The 13,027-nt window shown below is 48.9% G+C and overlaps 4 protein-coding genes across 4 annotated transcripts; 1 reads left to right on the top strand and 3 right to left on the bottom strand.

Annotated features, from left to right (window-relative positions):
* Window positions 1–288: 288 nt before the first annotated feature.
* Window positions 289–1,498, bottom strand: LOC122622128. The gene is made up of 2 exons (XM_043800324.1): window positions 1,338–1,498; window positions 289–1,165 (listed from the first exon to the last, which is right to left on the bottom strand). The coding sequence occupies exons 1-2, from the start codon at window positions 1,381–1,383 to the stop codon at window positions 441–443; spliced, it is 771 nt and encodes a 256-aa protein (XP_043656259.1). The 5' UTR covers window positions 1,384–1,498; the 3' UTR covers window positions 289–440.
* Window positions 1,499–1,691: 193 nt separating this feature from the next.
* On the top strand, window positions 1,692–7,194 carry LOC122622124 (DDB1- and CUL4-associated factor 5). The gene is made up of 7 exons (XM_043800320.1): window positions 1,692–2,283; window positions 2,351–2,534; window positions 2,630–2,896; window positions 2,964–3,238; window positions 3,301–3,431; window positions 3,485–4,175; window positions 6,388–7,194. Exons 1-7 carry the CDS (start codon window positions 2,067–2,069, stop codon window positions 6,831–6,833), a joined length of 2,211 nt encoding a protein of 736 aa, XP_043656255.1. The 5' UTR covers window positions 1,692–2,066; the 3' UTR covers window positions 6,834–7,194.
* On the bottom strand, window positions 4,203–6,381 carry LOC122622125. Its single transcript, XM_043800321.1, has one exon. It carries the CDS (start codon window positions 6,352–6,354, stop codon window positions 4,237–4,239), a length of 2,118 nt encoding a protein of 705 aa, XP_043656256.1. The 5' UTR covers window positions 6,355–6,381; the 3' UTR covers window positions 4,203–4,236.
* Window positions 7,195–7,196: 2 nt separating the features above from the next.
* On the bottom strand, window positions 7,197–12,991 carry LOC122622123 (bromodomain adjacent to zinc finger domain protein 1A). Its single transcript, XM_043800319.1, has 6 exons — window positions 12,492–12,991; window positions 10,756–11,995; window positions 8,341–10,697; window positions 8,106–8,281; window positions 7,611–8,043; window positions 7,197–7,545 (listed from the first exon to the last, which is right to left on the bottom strand). Exons 1-6 carry the CDS (start codon window positions 12,611–12,613, stop codon window positions 7,446–7,448), a joined length of 4,428 nt encoding a protein of 1,475 aa, XP_043656254.1. The 5' UTR covers window positions 12,614–12,991; the 3' UTR covers window positions 7,197–7,445.
* Between the last annotated feature and the right edge of the window lie 36 nt (window positions 12,992–13,027).

Raw genomic sequence — 13,027 nt, 5'->3', positions numbered from 1 at the left:
TAAGCACAAAAGTAGATTCCAACACAATGTATAAAACGAGAAGAAGACAAATGGTGGAACTAAGCTAGCTTTGGGAAGCTAAAGTTTTAATGAAGTAAAGCATTTTAAACAGAAAAACGGATGGATCTAATTTCATATTTTCTTTTCATATAAAACACAGCAAGAGCTGATTTGAATTCTGAAATTCATCCATATTAACTGTCATTTAAGATGGTATATTTATAGTGCTTTTGCCTGTCTATTAATTAGAGCTTAATCAGGGTTTGATTGATTTATACGAACTGAAGCTTCGTTTGGGGACGTAGTCTACGATAAAACTAGAATTCCTTTTTTAATCGTTCTATAAAGTACGAAATATTGGCAGTCATTAAAAAGATACTTCGAAATGTAACTCATTTGCATTCCTTGTTTTTCCAACCAGCTCTTTACCAGTACTTTTTTTATTGATCAACCTTCATGTCCACCTCTGCCTGCTCCACCTCGCTGTCTATGTCCCCCTCGTAGCCCGAATTGGTTTTCGAGGCAACGGGGAGCGGCTTGTGGCCGCTGGACCCGAAGGACTCCTCCAGGCTGCAGCAGCTACAGAAGCACTCCTTAAAATGACGGCAGGTGTCCCCCAGCTTCTCGGGGGCGTCCTCCAGGACCTTGTTGAAGGCCTCGATCTTCTCGCGCAGGCTGCGGCTGGCACTGGGACACCCAAAGAGCTGACTTCCTGGTGGAGACGACCGTGGGGACTCGTTGCCAATCTTCTCGAGGGCGCCGAGAACCTTCTCCAGAGACTCTCGGGCACGTTTGAAGTTCACTAGGCTCTCCCGCAGAACTTGGCTTTCGTTGAGGTGCTCGAACTCCCCCAACAGACCATGAATCTCGGTCATGTCCGAAGGCAAACTTAGGCCCGCCACGGCGGAGGTCTGTGGGGCGTTCACCGCATTAACCGTCTCGAAGCCCACGATCAGGCGCTGTATCTTGGTGGCCTGAGCCTGGTGGCCACATCTGACGAACTGCACCACGTTGTTCACATCGCCCACCTCCTTGAGCAGCTGCACCGACGACTGTAGAACCTTCTGGTGCTCCTGAATGCCCAGTCGCAAACGGTCCTGCAGGTTGCGAAGGTACAGGCCGAGTTGACGCACCTGCTCCTTTTCATCGACATTTTGCAGAAGGACTGCGAGGAAATCAGAATGGAGTAAATCTACCTTTGAGGGTATTCAAAATTCAAATATTGCAAGTACATACTAAGTAGCTTTGATGATGGACGACAATATGTAACACAAATATTTAAAATCTTATAGGCAAACCTTTGGGGGATTATTCGTTTTCTGAGTCGAAGACCTTACCAGGTATTATATTTTCGCTCTCTGGTGCTGAATTATTGTCGGCCATTGCAAAACGCTCAAGTCACCTAGGGGATTTCAAAAAATGACTATAAATTTAGAAAAATGCTTACAAAATTTGATCTGAAACTTTAGTTCATTCCTATACCAATGTAAATCTCTAAGGTAAAATGATTTGGAGACGTGGTTCGCTCTTGCCACGACAGTAGGGTCCACCTCATAGGGTGGCTCATCTCCGACTTGAGCCGCCGGTGCGCTTTTGCACCCGTTTTCGAGCGCCTTGGTCCCACTGTGGCTGACTGGGCGAACAGCTGTTCGGTGGTTTCTCGGTTTGTATACTTTCTGCCTTAGTTTTGATTAGGGAGCGATGCGAAGTGATGATAAACCCGTCAAAACGAGTAGTCGCAGCTCTCCATAGAATACATTTATGTGTTCGCTTTTCTGGCTGAATTTTACAAACTGCAACTAAATGATTTTAACGTGCTTCTCTGGTCTTTAAAAGTGCGCAATTGAGGGATTGTTTCGCTGTGAAGTAGTGCACTGCGGTTCCAGTTCGAAGCCCCATTTTTTACAAGAAAAAAAGAACGACACCACCGCAGCGAGAGCGATATGCGTGGACCTAGACCGCTGCCCCGCTGGAGACCACATCAGAACCTGAATCCTAGTCCCAGCCACTGCAAGTGCAGCCTCTCGACCTCAGTGTGAAGTAGGCCAGTTGGCAGAGCCTATAAGATGAGCCTGTGGCGGAACCTGCGCTCCCTGGAGACCCGAAACCTGGACCTGGCCCTCAGCCAGCGGGAGAACCAATTGGTGGCTGGCCACCTGCCCTCGGCCATTTTCCGCGAGCGCCTGAGTGCGGCGCAGAATCTCTACCAGCGCAACCTAACCGGTCACTACGGATGTGTGAATGCCCTGGAGTTCAGCTCGGGTGGTCAGTTCCTGGCTTCAGGTGAGTGGAGAAACCTGTTGATTGCCTCCGGCCCTGCCAGCTAATCAGTGCCTTCCTCGACCACCAGGAGGCGACGACAAGAGGGTTCTGCTGTGGAACATTGACCGCGAGGTTGTGTCCAAGTTCGGGAAACCACGCTCCATGAACGAGAAGCATGCCAGCAACATCTTCTGCCTGGGATTCGACACCCAAAACTCCTACATCTTTTCCGGGGGAAACGATGACTTGGTCATTCAGCATGACCTAGAAACGTAAGTTCCATAAATCCCTAACATTTTCCATATTTTTTTTTGTTGAATAATTTATGCTATTCCTGGTTAACTGGTTATATCCCTTCCTTGTATAGAGGGAAAATCCTCAACCACTTTTCGCACGATGGACCTGTTTATGGTCTAAGTGTAGACAGGATCAGTGGCCACCTCCTCAGCGTGGCCACGGAGCACGGCGAGATCCTAGTGTACGACCTACGGGCAGGAAAGTCCGAACCGCTGGCCCTTGCCAAATTCAAGACGCCCTTCAACGCCGTGGAGTTTCACCCACTGAATGGCCATTTTCTGGCCACCGCCAACGCGAAAAGGGGAGCCATGCTCTGGGATCTTAGACACCACCAGCAGTAAGTTTATCGTACTATTTATCAAATCTTATTATCGTATCTATCTCACTATCTCACTGTGAACCAGGCCGCTGTGTCAGTACAACTACATCCCGGAATCACCGAGCTGCATGAGCGTGCGCTTCAATTGCAACGGCACCCTTCTGCTCACCCTGCACCGCCGGCTACCGCCGATCCTGTACAGTCCGGGATCCCCGGAGCCGGTGGCCACCTTCTACCACGACGAATACTTCAACTCCTGCACCATGAAGAGCTGCACGTTTGCGGGGCCGCAGGACGAGCTGGTGGTCTCGGGCTCGGACAACTTCAACATGTTTATCTGGCGGCTGGAAGGAGTGGACTGTGAGTTACCTAGGGAATTCAGCTTGCAAATTCCCCTCAAATGATTATTGTTATTTCATCAGTGGATGAAAAGAACCAGTGGATGGAGACAACGCCCATAATTCTCGCTGGTCACCGCTCCATCGTAAACCAGGTGCGATACAATCGCGAACGCTGCTTACTCGCCTCCTCTGGCGTGGAGAAGATCATTAAGGTAGGTTGGGTCCGCCTGTATAGCTCTTAATAATAATATAATCGACAACATAGCTGTGGAGTCCCTTTGCCCAGCAGGGCTGGGAAGGATCCCTTACCCAAGCCGAAGCACTGCCCTACTGCACACGCGCACTGCATCGCGAGTCATCGGATCATGTGTCCCAGGACTTCAGTGCCCGCAACACCGACGAGGACCAGGTGATGCTGGCCTTCTTCGACACTTTGGTGCAGCACGAGCTTGAGTCGTGGAGCACTATGGACAATCAGAACAGCTCTAAGACTAGCACAGACACATCCACGTGCAGCGAGGTCAGCTCGCCAACTGAAGAGCCCAGCGAAGAGGAGCGCGACTGGGATCAGGACCCTCAGACTGACCGGGACCAAAACGAGGAAAATGTGCAAGACCAGGATATCGACACGCCCAACGTCAGCGAACTGAGCTGGCAGACTTATCCGAACCGAATCTTCTACCTTATCGCCAAGAAGCGCCGTGCTTTACTTCAGCTAGCGGTTAGGGGCACCACTCGACATCCGCGCAACGTGGACCAGTTGCTCCAGAGGCTCCTCGGCGAACAAAAGCAGGCTGCCACGCAGGCGCGGATCAGCGATTGGCTTGAGGAGACGCACCGTCTCTTTGGCGACGACGAGCTACCCACCACATCGGCAGAGGCCGCAGCCCGGGAGCAGCGACGACGAGATGGCGTTCTGCTCTGTCGAAATCGCAGGACACAAGAATTTAAAATAGGTGAGTCCGGTAGCGGACCATTATACGTAGATTTTAATAGAATTATCGTCATTTAATGGGGTTATTTAATCTTGTTTAATGCCGTTCGTTTGCGTCCCAACAAAATCTCCGCCATGCAAGCAATAGCTGAGAGTAGACATCCAATAGTGAGGGCGTAAAAGGCCAGCTGGACGTCGGACAAAGTGAGCACTTTCCACCGCCCTACGTCGAGTTCGGCCAAGTATTCGGGGAAGCGTTGGATGCTCCACTTGGCGCGCTCCTTCGCCTCCCCTGTCCATAAATTAACGATGCCCCCGGCGACGAGGCGCAGCACGATCCGGTTGACCTCCTTCAAATAAGGCGAGGGACGCGGCAGGACATAGGCAATGTGATAGTTTTTGGGACACTCGGGGATTTTGTGCACTTTCTTAGTCATCACGTATCGAATGTCACTCAGCTGCAAGCTAGCGGATCGGGTGACGCCCGCGAATCGTCCTCTCTTGGACACCATCTCGATGAGTCGCTCCTCGCCCTCAGCCACCAGCTTCATCTTGGCATCCAATCGGCGATAGACCTGTGAGTCGTGACCATAGAAGAGATCGTCCTTAAAGGCAGGATGTTTTATATAAATGGGCTGGCCGGATTCGTCCAATTCCCTCAAAGTATTAGCATCTCGGTAGTAAAGGGGTCTTATGTAAACTGTGGCCAAGCTGGACTCAAGCAGGGCTCCGAAAATCACGCTCACCAGGCACAGAGAAGCCACAAAGATGCGTTCCGAGTGAAAGGGGGGAAAACGACCCACATTCACCCGCACCCAAACGACCCATGTGTCGATGAAAATGCGTAGCGCTGCTCCGAAGTAACTCGTCCTCGTAGTCCGTGAACCATCCGGTATGCGTTCAATGCATAGAACTAGATTTACAGCTCTCAGGATAAGCCAGACGAGGGTTCCAAGCAGGCCCACCAGCAGAAAGCAAAGCCACACGTCCGTATGAACAGCGAAGAGTGGCAGAATGGATTGCGGAATTCTCTGCGCTTTTTTCACGTACAAGCAGAGGTCATCCATGTAGACGGCCGCACTGAACTGTATGTGTGTAGTGAGATAGTCCTTGATGAAGAATCCGGCAAAGATGATGTCCACCTCTCCGCGGTGAGCGCGACCTACGCCGCCACTGTATTCTCCATTCGGCAGGCGACCTCCAAAAAACTCGTCATCCGGCCACAGAAAATCAGCTGTGAAGTTCAGTTGCCTGGCCACGGTTTTGGCCAATTTCGCATCCGCTCCTGTTACACTTAGAACCTTGTTATTTTCGCCGTCTCCAATCACACTCGAATACACTGAATCGAAAATGTATATTCTCAAAGGGTAACCCTCCAGATTCTTGTAGATTCTTGCATAGGTTTTGGAATCTCGAACCACCACTGAACTCTGCGTAAAGGGATTATAGAGAAGGACCCTTTCCTGGCTTATTCGAACGTAGTAAATCCGACTATGTCCATGCTTAAGCCAAACATCGGCCGCGAAATCCTTCAGAGTTACATCATCCTCAGTTGGGTTCTTCTCTAAAGCCAATATGTAGAAGCCATCTGTGTTGACCAGGCTGGTCAGGATTTCATGCATTTGATGTACGTCTTCAAAAATGAAAAAATTATGCCTCATTATCTCTGCTCCTGTCGGTATTTCCTCTTGTTTTACACTTATTTGTATAGAGCTCTTTTCCTGCACCATCAAAAACTGAACAAGATCGTTGCCTCCGTCTTCGGAACTCCTTAGATGCAGTTCAAGGCCGCCCTCAAGCTCTTCTACAATTGAGGTCAGGAGCAGCTTGTAGTCCGTGTCATTGGCTTGAACGAGGGTTCCACCCACTAGAGCCAGCATAATTAGCTGCAAAGTCGTCGCCATGTCAGGAGTTACTGAACCGTCGACTGAGATTGTGGAGTACAATAGCATAGGTTCGGGATACAAGGGTGCAGGTCGACTGACATCCTGTTGGACAAGTGTTTGCATAGTGTCAGAGCCATTGACACCTGTGGGCGGACTGCTACCCACAATTATTGGCAAGTTTATGGGGTTTGTTGACACAACTTGACTTGGCCCCATGACTTGTCCATTTATGTGTGGACAATGAAATTCTCTTCTGCTACTGCGACCTCTCAGGATGTATTGATATGAAAAGTATTCGGGTAAACCTTTGAACATTTGAAATAAGAACAAATTATTTCCCTTTTTTAGTTGAAACACCAAAATCCAGAATCGGTCAAAGAAAGCGAAAGCGAAAATCAAAGAGGCAGTCTTTTCAAGCCTTGAAACATAGGAGAGCGACTGGTCGACCACGCACCACCGAGATGGACGAGAGCAGCGCTTCAAATGACACCGAGGTTAACTACGACTCCGATGAAGAGGGGCCCTCGTCCGGGGACAATAACAACAACAATGCCAATGGAAGGGAAAGCCTCCGAACCGACGATGATGGAGACAATTCCTCCACCACTTCGTTAACCTCAATGGAGGCGCAGTTTTCTGAGGCTCCCAGCACCGCCAGTTCTTTTCTTTTTCACCAACTGGAGACCAACAACAACAGCCAGCTGACGTCCAACCAAAATCACAAGGCAGTCAATGGACTAATTCCGGATATTTGTAATACTGAGTCAACAGCATCCACTTCATCGTCCATGTAGGTTGGGCCCATATTGAAGCGAAGATTCCTGTTTTAAACATCTTACTAAGCTTAAATATGTTTTTATAAGAGCAAACACTATTCACTCTTACTTTTAATGTCCACTGAAACACGTACTAATGTGTAGCTTAGCTTTCATAGAAAGTAATAATCACAATGCAGCATCCACCACTTTGTTACTTGATTTAGAAAGAAAATAAGGTTTTTATAAAGCAATCGAATCATCTGTTTTAAAATCTGAATAACTCCATTAAACCATTTTTCTGCGCTTATAAGGAGCTCAGCTATTCTGAAACTTGGCATTCTTAAATGGTTTTCACCCAACATTGATTTATTAAATAAAATTTAATTTACTTATTTAAGATCGCTCACTTCATTTATTGATTGTGGAATTTGCGTAATGGCTACAATAATTTATAAATACATAAAGTCTCATAAACCAACAGATAAGGATTTTTTGCATATGCGTGTGCTGAACTTAGAACTGGCATGCACGAAAACAAAAGATGTTTAAATAGACTTAATATTTGTGCTTAAATATAGATTGTTTCCAAATACGGCTTAGAGTAGGCTAACTAATTTACACGATAGCTGGTGGAGATCAGCGTCCGGCTCAGCAAGCTTCGACTTCCCCGTTCATATCGCTAGGCCTAAAGGGTAGCTGCATGTTCTTACATCGATCGATCACGAATCGTTCAAGTTGACAACCAGCGCTGAAACGGGTTCAAGATATAAAGGTTAAAGTAAGATCACTTACGGATTATCCTGATTTACTCACTCGTATATTTCGTTGCCTTCCACGTTGTACAAATCGCAGTTTCTAAAAACCAACTGAATATCGCTGAGCAGCTCTTCGTTCAGCTGGTAGGCGCCCATGTTCAGTTTGGACTTGATTTTAGCTAGATCCATGGGCGTCTTGATGATCTGATGGTAGTCGGGAACCTCCGACGTCAACACTGGTCGCAGAAACGGCCAAGCGGCTTTGTGCTTCATGATCTGCTCTAGCAGATCGTACAAGGCGGCACTGTTCAACGGCAGGTTCTCGTTCGTCCGACGCCCGCTTCTGCGATGGTTGTTGTTATTGACGCTGCTGTTGTTATTGTTGTTGTTGCCGTTGCTCGCGCGGGCGGACTTGTCGATGGATAGGCGCAAAGAGTTACGGGGTCGCTTGGCTTTTGGCTCCTCCTCATCGCGGTCATCATCACCATTCACTTGGGGGATAGAAATCACACTATAAGTGAGCTGGTCACTAAGGATATCTTTGTGGACTTACTGTTGCTGTGCCGGCGCCTGGGTCGTTGTGGCATCGGCTTGCATGTCTTGCAAACGTAATCTGTGCGCGGCGGCCGCTTCAGGTGGACGCATTCCAGGTGGAAGAATAGTCGGCATTGCACGCATTTGATCTCACCGCCGTCGTAGAAACACTTCTGACACACCTTCTCCTCATCGCTGTGGATTTGCAATAGATTCATTACCTAATTTAAATTATGTGGCCAGTTTGAACTTACGACTCGTCTTCAACCGTATCTTCATCGGCTGTTAAGGAAGCGTCATCGCTGATTCTCCCGCTTTCATCGTCTTCCTGAACATGTTCTTCAATCTCTTTCGATGTAAGTCTCCTGCCTGCTGGCCGTGTGCGGGACCGCCTTAAAGTTCGGCCATTGGCTTTAGCAGATGAGGGGGTGGAGGCCACACTTCCGTCGTCCTCAACGTCCTCATCGTTCTCCTGCTCCTGCTCCTCATCCGTCATATCGCCATCCTCGTTTTCCTCCTCTTCTTCGTCTGTAGCTTCATTATCCTCCTCCTCTTCCACAATAAACCTGCGTTTCTTCTTTGCCGTCTGCTTTTTATCCTTTTCGTTTTGACCATTGTTGAGACCCAGACTCTTCACGCAATCATTGCAATACCAGTTGCCCTGGGGTACTGACCTCAGCTTAGGCTTCAGGCAGAACATGTGGGTGCCAGCGTTGCATTCGTCGCAGAGCAGCATCTTCTCCGGATCGCTGCCGCGCCGGCAGACCTTGCATAATGACTTATTGGTAGAACGCCTCCACTGAATGCAGTCGTGCAAGATGTTTAGGTGCAGAAAAACTTGAGCAAAACTTGTGCTTTCCATTAGCGAAACTTCCCACTGGTGCAAACGCGAGTCACAGGCAAGCTTTAAAGCCTCCTGCTTGGGGTCCCACTTCTTCATGCCGTAGGGTTCCTTTAGGAACCGCTTTCCAATTGCCTGCTCCACTTGCAGAAGGGCCGAGGCCATGTTATGCACGGCGATGGGAATCGAGACGGCATTCGTAGGCTGACCCTCCTCATCCCCGCTGTCTGGTAGGGATTCCGTGTCTGCAGGAGCTGCCAAATACAACTCAGGATCGCGATAGGGTTTCCTGGCATATTTTCCCAACAGTGCACCATCATCGTCCTCGTGACTTTCGTGGGATTCGTTGTCAGAACCCGTCTCATCTTCCATTTTGCCGCCCGGGCCCCACTGCAACTTGCACTGAGCCTCGTAATTGCCTCCAAGCAAGTCATTTCGCCACTTTTCCATATCCTTAACTTTTAGGCGTCCGAGATCACCAGTGTAAATGTCATTTTCGAATTGAATTATGCGATCCACCAAATGCAAGCGCATCACTTCGTTTAAATCGGTACCATTTGGTAACCCAAAGTTGGCTTCTCCGTATTTACGGTGAGTTTCAGATTCCATCGTTGCGATAAACTTCTTGCGCATTGCTTCGTTTTCCAGACTAAGCAAGTCTACTGGGCAGGTCTTTACATGCTGTTCGATTAAGGAACGCAGAACAGAAAGCTCTTGAAGGAGTTCAAATTCACGGAGACCATTGGGATTGAGAGTCTTAATTAATTCATCGATCTCCTCGGGTTTGTAGATATATGCCCAACGCTGCCTTTGCCCATTTCTTGAATCATGCACAATACAAGTTCGTTTGTCACCACTGCACATCAAAAGCTCGAAGTGAGTGGGAGCCTCTGGAGGATCAGACTCGACATCCATGGGTTCTGCACTGCCGTTAAGCCGATGCTCCTGGTTCTCCTTGTTCTCCAGAGAGTGCTTGGCCTTTTTCTTGGTCTTCTTATCGTCCTCTCCATAGAGTTTGAGTAGATACACCCTTAAGTCCTTGCGATTCTTTGGCAATGCAGCCTGCTGACGAATTTCCATTTGGGACTTGTTCGTTGGTGGTTGCTCCAAACAAGTGTCAAGGCTGTCCGGCGAGTGCTCGACAAAGATTCCAGGCATGGACTCCAAAACATAATATTTTCTGTAGCACCTATCCATGCCCAAGTAAACCAAGAAATTGAACAGTTGCGAATGCAACTTAAGCATCTGCAACTCGTGCTTGCGATGTTGCTGATCCGACTGGGCGTGCAGCTCGGCAATACTCTTGTTCAATTTCTCGACTAACGCCTCCCTCTTCTCAGGCTCAACGCCATTCAACTCGAGGTGGTGCGTGTGGGTTATTTTCTTTCTGTTTATCTCTACGGCGGCTAAGCGCTTATTCTCCCCGACAACTAGAGCTCGCAGATCTTGCTTGGCCTTTGCTGTTTGCTCCATGCGCTCCTCAATCAAGTTAATCGTGCCCGAGTAGGTCAGAATTTGGGACATCAGGCAGCGAATCAGAGTCATTATATCCTTAAACTTTAGCTGATATACGGAATGCTTTTTAAGAATGCGCAGGATGTGCGAGTGTTGCAGGCGTAGTTCCAGACCAGGATCTTCTTTTGACGAGTAGCCATTCCGGTACATGACCCTCCAGCGCTCCGCCTTTTCATTCACAATAGCTCCGGACCCAAGTAGATGCAGGCGTAGCACTTCACTCAAGGTCAGTGCATCTAGTGGTAGTTCATTTACCTATTGAGAAAGTAAAATTAGTTCAAATTACACACGTTTGTGCGAACAAAGTACTAACCTTGAAGGAAAAGTGCCTCTTGGCGTATTGGTGACTTTTGGCGGCCTGCGCCATACTCCAAAAGGGCTCATGTGTTTGTGCAGCCCGATCGAGGTAGGTTACTGCACATTCCTCCTCCTCTTCCTTTTGCAGATCGAAAACCGTGCCAAGTAGCACGAGGAGGATGTCCGATAGTGGACCCGCAATCTCACGGGCAGTCAGCGCTCGTGTCATCTCGTAGAAGCTGAGGTTCTGACGGAACACTTCGATGCCTGACAGCAATCCTGTGTACGTGTGCATAAACTCGCGCATCATGAAGGCATCACCCAGGAGGTGCTCGGGCAGCAGAGTGACGATCTGTTTGTAGCGGGGCAGGACTTTCTGGTCGGTTCGTTCCAGGTCGTCCGTCTTTAGAAGCAGCAAGTTACATTCGTTTTCCACGCGTTCCATCAACTGTGCCTTCTTCTCCGCCTTTTGCCTCTCCAGCTCAACAAGCTTGGCCTCTTTTTCTCGCTTAACTCGCTCCATTTCCTCGGCCAGAGCTTTGGCATCAGACTTGGCCTTCGCCTTGGACTTGGCAGCCGTTGCTTCATCGGCGACAATGTACTTGTTTAGAGTGGATTGCTTCTTGGCGTCTTTGGCGTCAGGCTTTTTAATCTTAGCGGGTGAGTAGCGCGGCATTTTGCCAATGAAAATCGTGGAGAAGCTTACGCCAGGATCCGTCACGTACTGCTTGTATGCCTCTGGCTTGGGCCGCAGAAGTCCATCCACCCGCGATACATTGCTCTTAATGAACATATTCAGGTTTTCCAGGTTGAACTCAAGGCGGGAGCGACGCAACTGCTTAAAAGGCAGCTCCAGCTCCGCACTGGGATCGCCCTTGTTCGGTCGAAGTCTGTAGAGCAGGTTGTCCGTGTCCTCGTAGATACCGTTGCCAGGTTCCGGCATATTTTTGTCCAGCTTGACACCCACCACCGTGTAGGTGGCGTTCTTCTTCGCCTGCACCGACACCTCCTCGCCGATGAAGTAGCGCTTGCGCAGGAATTTGGCCACTATCATGTTCAAGGTGTTGACCGCCGACTGGTGGGCGTGCTCCACAACCAGAAGGACGGGTGCCCGAAGGCTCTGTTTGAACTGCTCCATCTTCTTGCGGGCCGCCCGCTCACTTTTGACGGCCTCCTCGAAGGTGAGGTTCTCCTTGCCGGTGGCCTCGCACTGCCACACCGTCGAGTTGATCACCATCACGTGCCGGAAGTAGTTCCTGGATAAATAAAATTAGTCGATCAGTGTGATTGATAGGTGTTTTTATTTTTTGTTTATTTTGATATAAGCTTCTGAAGCTTAAGTATGTTGGTTTTAGTTCTATTTTAAAATAGAACCAAGCTACCCAGCGCCTTAAAAAATTGTTGACCTTAACAAGGTCTAAAAGGATCGCATAGATCGAATTGGGTCAACAAATTTCAAATTCGAGAGGGCGCGCTTTGTTTGGCACCAGGTGGCAACTCCGCGGCGAGCAGCTGTGCGGCGGCAGCTGTAATTTCTTCCCGCCACCAAACAGCGTTTTTTGCCTTTGGCCCACGAGACTCGCACACTAATGCACCCCTGCGTACACACACACACGCTGAATGCTGATGTACGGTACATCGCGTGCAAATGCTTTTGCAGCGTCGCTTTTGTTGTATACTTTAGCGCAGCGTCCACCGAAAGGAAGGAAGAGGGGAGGGGCAGTTGCAGGAATGGCAGCAGGATGCACTTACTCATAGTCGCGGAAAATGCGCTTAGTAATGTAGCAGCAGAAGACCTGGTCGTTGTCGTGGAATGTTTCGTTCTTGCCCTCCTTTTGATTCAGGTCGAATCCTTCCCGCTTGCATATAGGCATGTTTGCTGATTGTTTGCACTTGAATGTCCCAAATTTTTAATGACAGTCCTTGGAAGCACACGCTTAACACTTCACAACAAAAAATAACCGCGGCGCGACTGATAAATTTTACAACGCCAAGCGACAAGCGCAAAAGGCGCCCAAATTTTCACGCCTTTCTCGAGGGGCTTTCGATGCAAACGGTTTTCCGGCGACACACGCGTTGAGTTCCGACGCAATTTTACAAACTGTCGGCGAACGACACTACTCCGGCAATTTCCACTATGTTTGTGGCTGGCTTCCTCAACATCGACTCTTTAAATCCGTTTATTTTCCAGCGCACAAACTATTTTCACGCGCATATTTTGGGGCCTATCGCTCTTCGACACTAAACTATCGGCTATCGAGTTTTTGCAAACGATGTTACCGCACTTC

This window comes from Drosophila teissieri, chromosome 3R (genome assembly GCF_016746235.2).
Source record: "Drosophila teissieri strain GT53w chromosome 3R, Prin_Dtei_1.1, whole genome shotgun sequence".
In the NCBI taxonomy this organism is placed as follows: Eukaryota; Metazoa; Arthropoda; class Insecta; order Diptera; family Drosophilidae; genus Drosophila; species Drosophila teissieri.
The sequence above is the reverse complement of the archived record's forward strand: the minus strand, read 5'-3'. Positions and strand labels throughout refer to the sequence as shown.

Bases quoted from the DNA above. Each gene is read 5' to 3' on its own strand.
- LOC122622125 (XM_043800321.1), bottom strand. From the start codon at position 6,354: ATGTTCAAAGGTTTACCCGAATACTTTTCATATCAATACATCCTGAGA.
- LOC122622123 (XM_043800319.1), bottom strand. From the start codon at position 12,613: ATGCCTATATGCAAGCGGGAAGGATTCGACCTGAATCAAAAGGAGGGC. The intron at 11,996-12,491 runs GTAAGTGCATCC...TTATTTATCCAG, and splicing joins CGCATTTTCCGCGACTATGA to GAACTACTTCCGGCACGTGA. The intron at 8,282-8,340 runs GTAAGTTCAAAC...GCAAATCCACAG, and splicing joins GATACGGTTGAAGACGAGTC to CGATGAGGAGAAGGTGTGTC.
- LOC122622124 (XM_043800320.1), top strand. From the start codon at position 2,067: ATGAGCCTGTGGCGGAACCTGCGCTCCCTGGAGACCCGAAACCTGGAC. The intron at 2,535-2,629 runs GTAAGTTCCATA...TTCCTTGTATAG, and splicing joins ATTCAGCATGACCTAGAAAC to AGGGAAAATCCTCAACCACT. The intron at 3,239-3,300 runs GTGAGTTACCTA...TTATTTCATCAG, and splicing joins GCGGCTGGAAGGAGTGGACT to TGGATGAAAAGAACCAGTGG.
- LOC122622128 (XM_043800324.1), bottom strand. From the start codon at position 1,383: ATGGCCGACAATAATTCAGCACCAGAGAGCGAAAATATAATACCTG. The intron at 1,166-1,337 runs GTAAGGTCTTCG...ATTTCCTCGCAG, and splicing joins GAGCGAAAATATAATACCTG to TCCTTCTGCAAAATGTCGAT.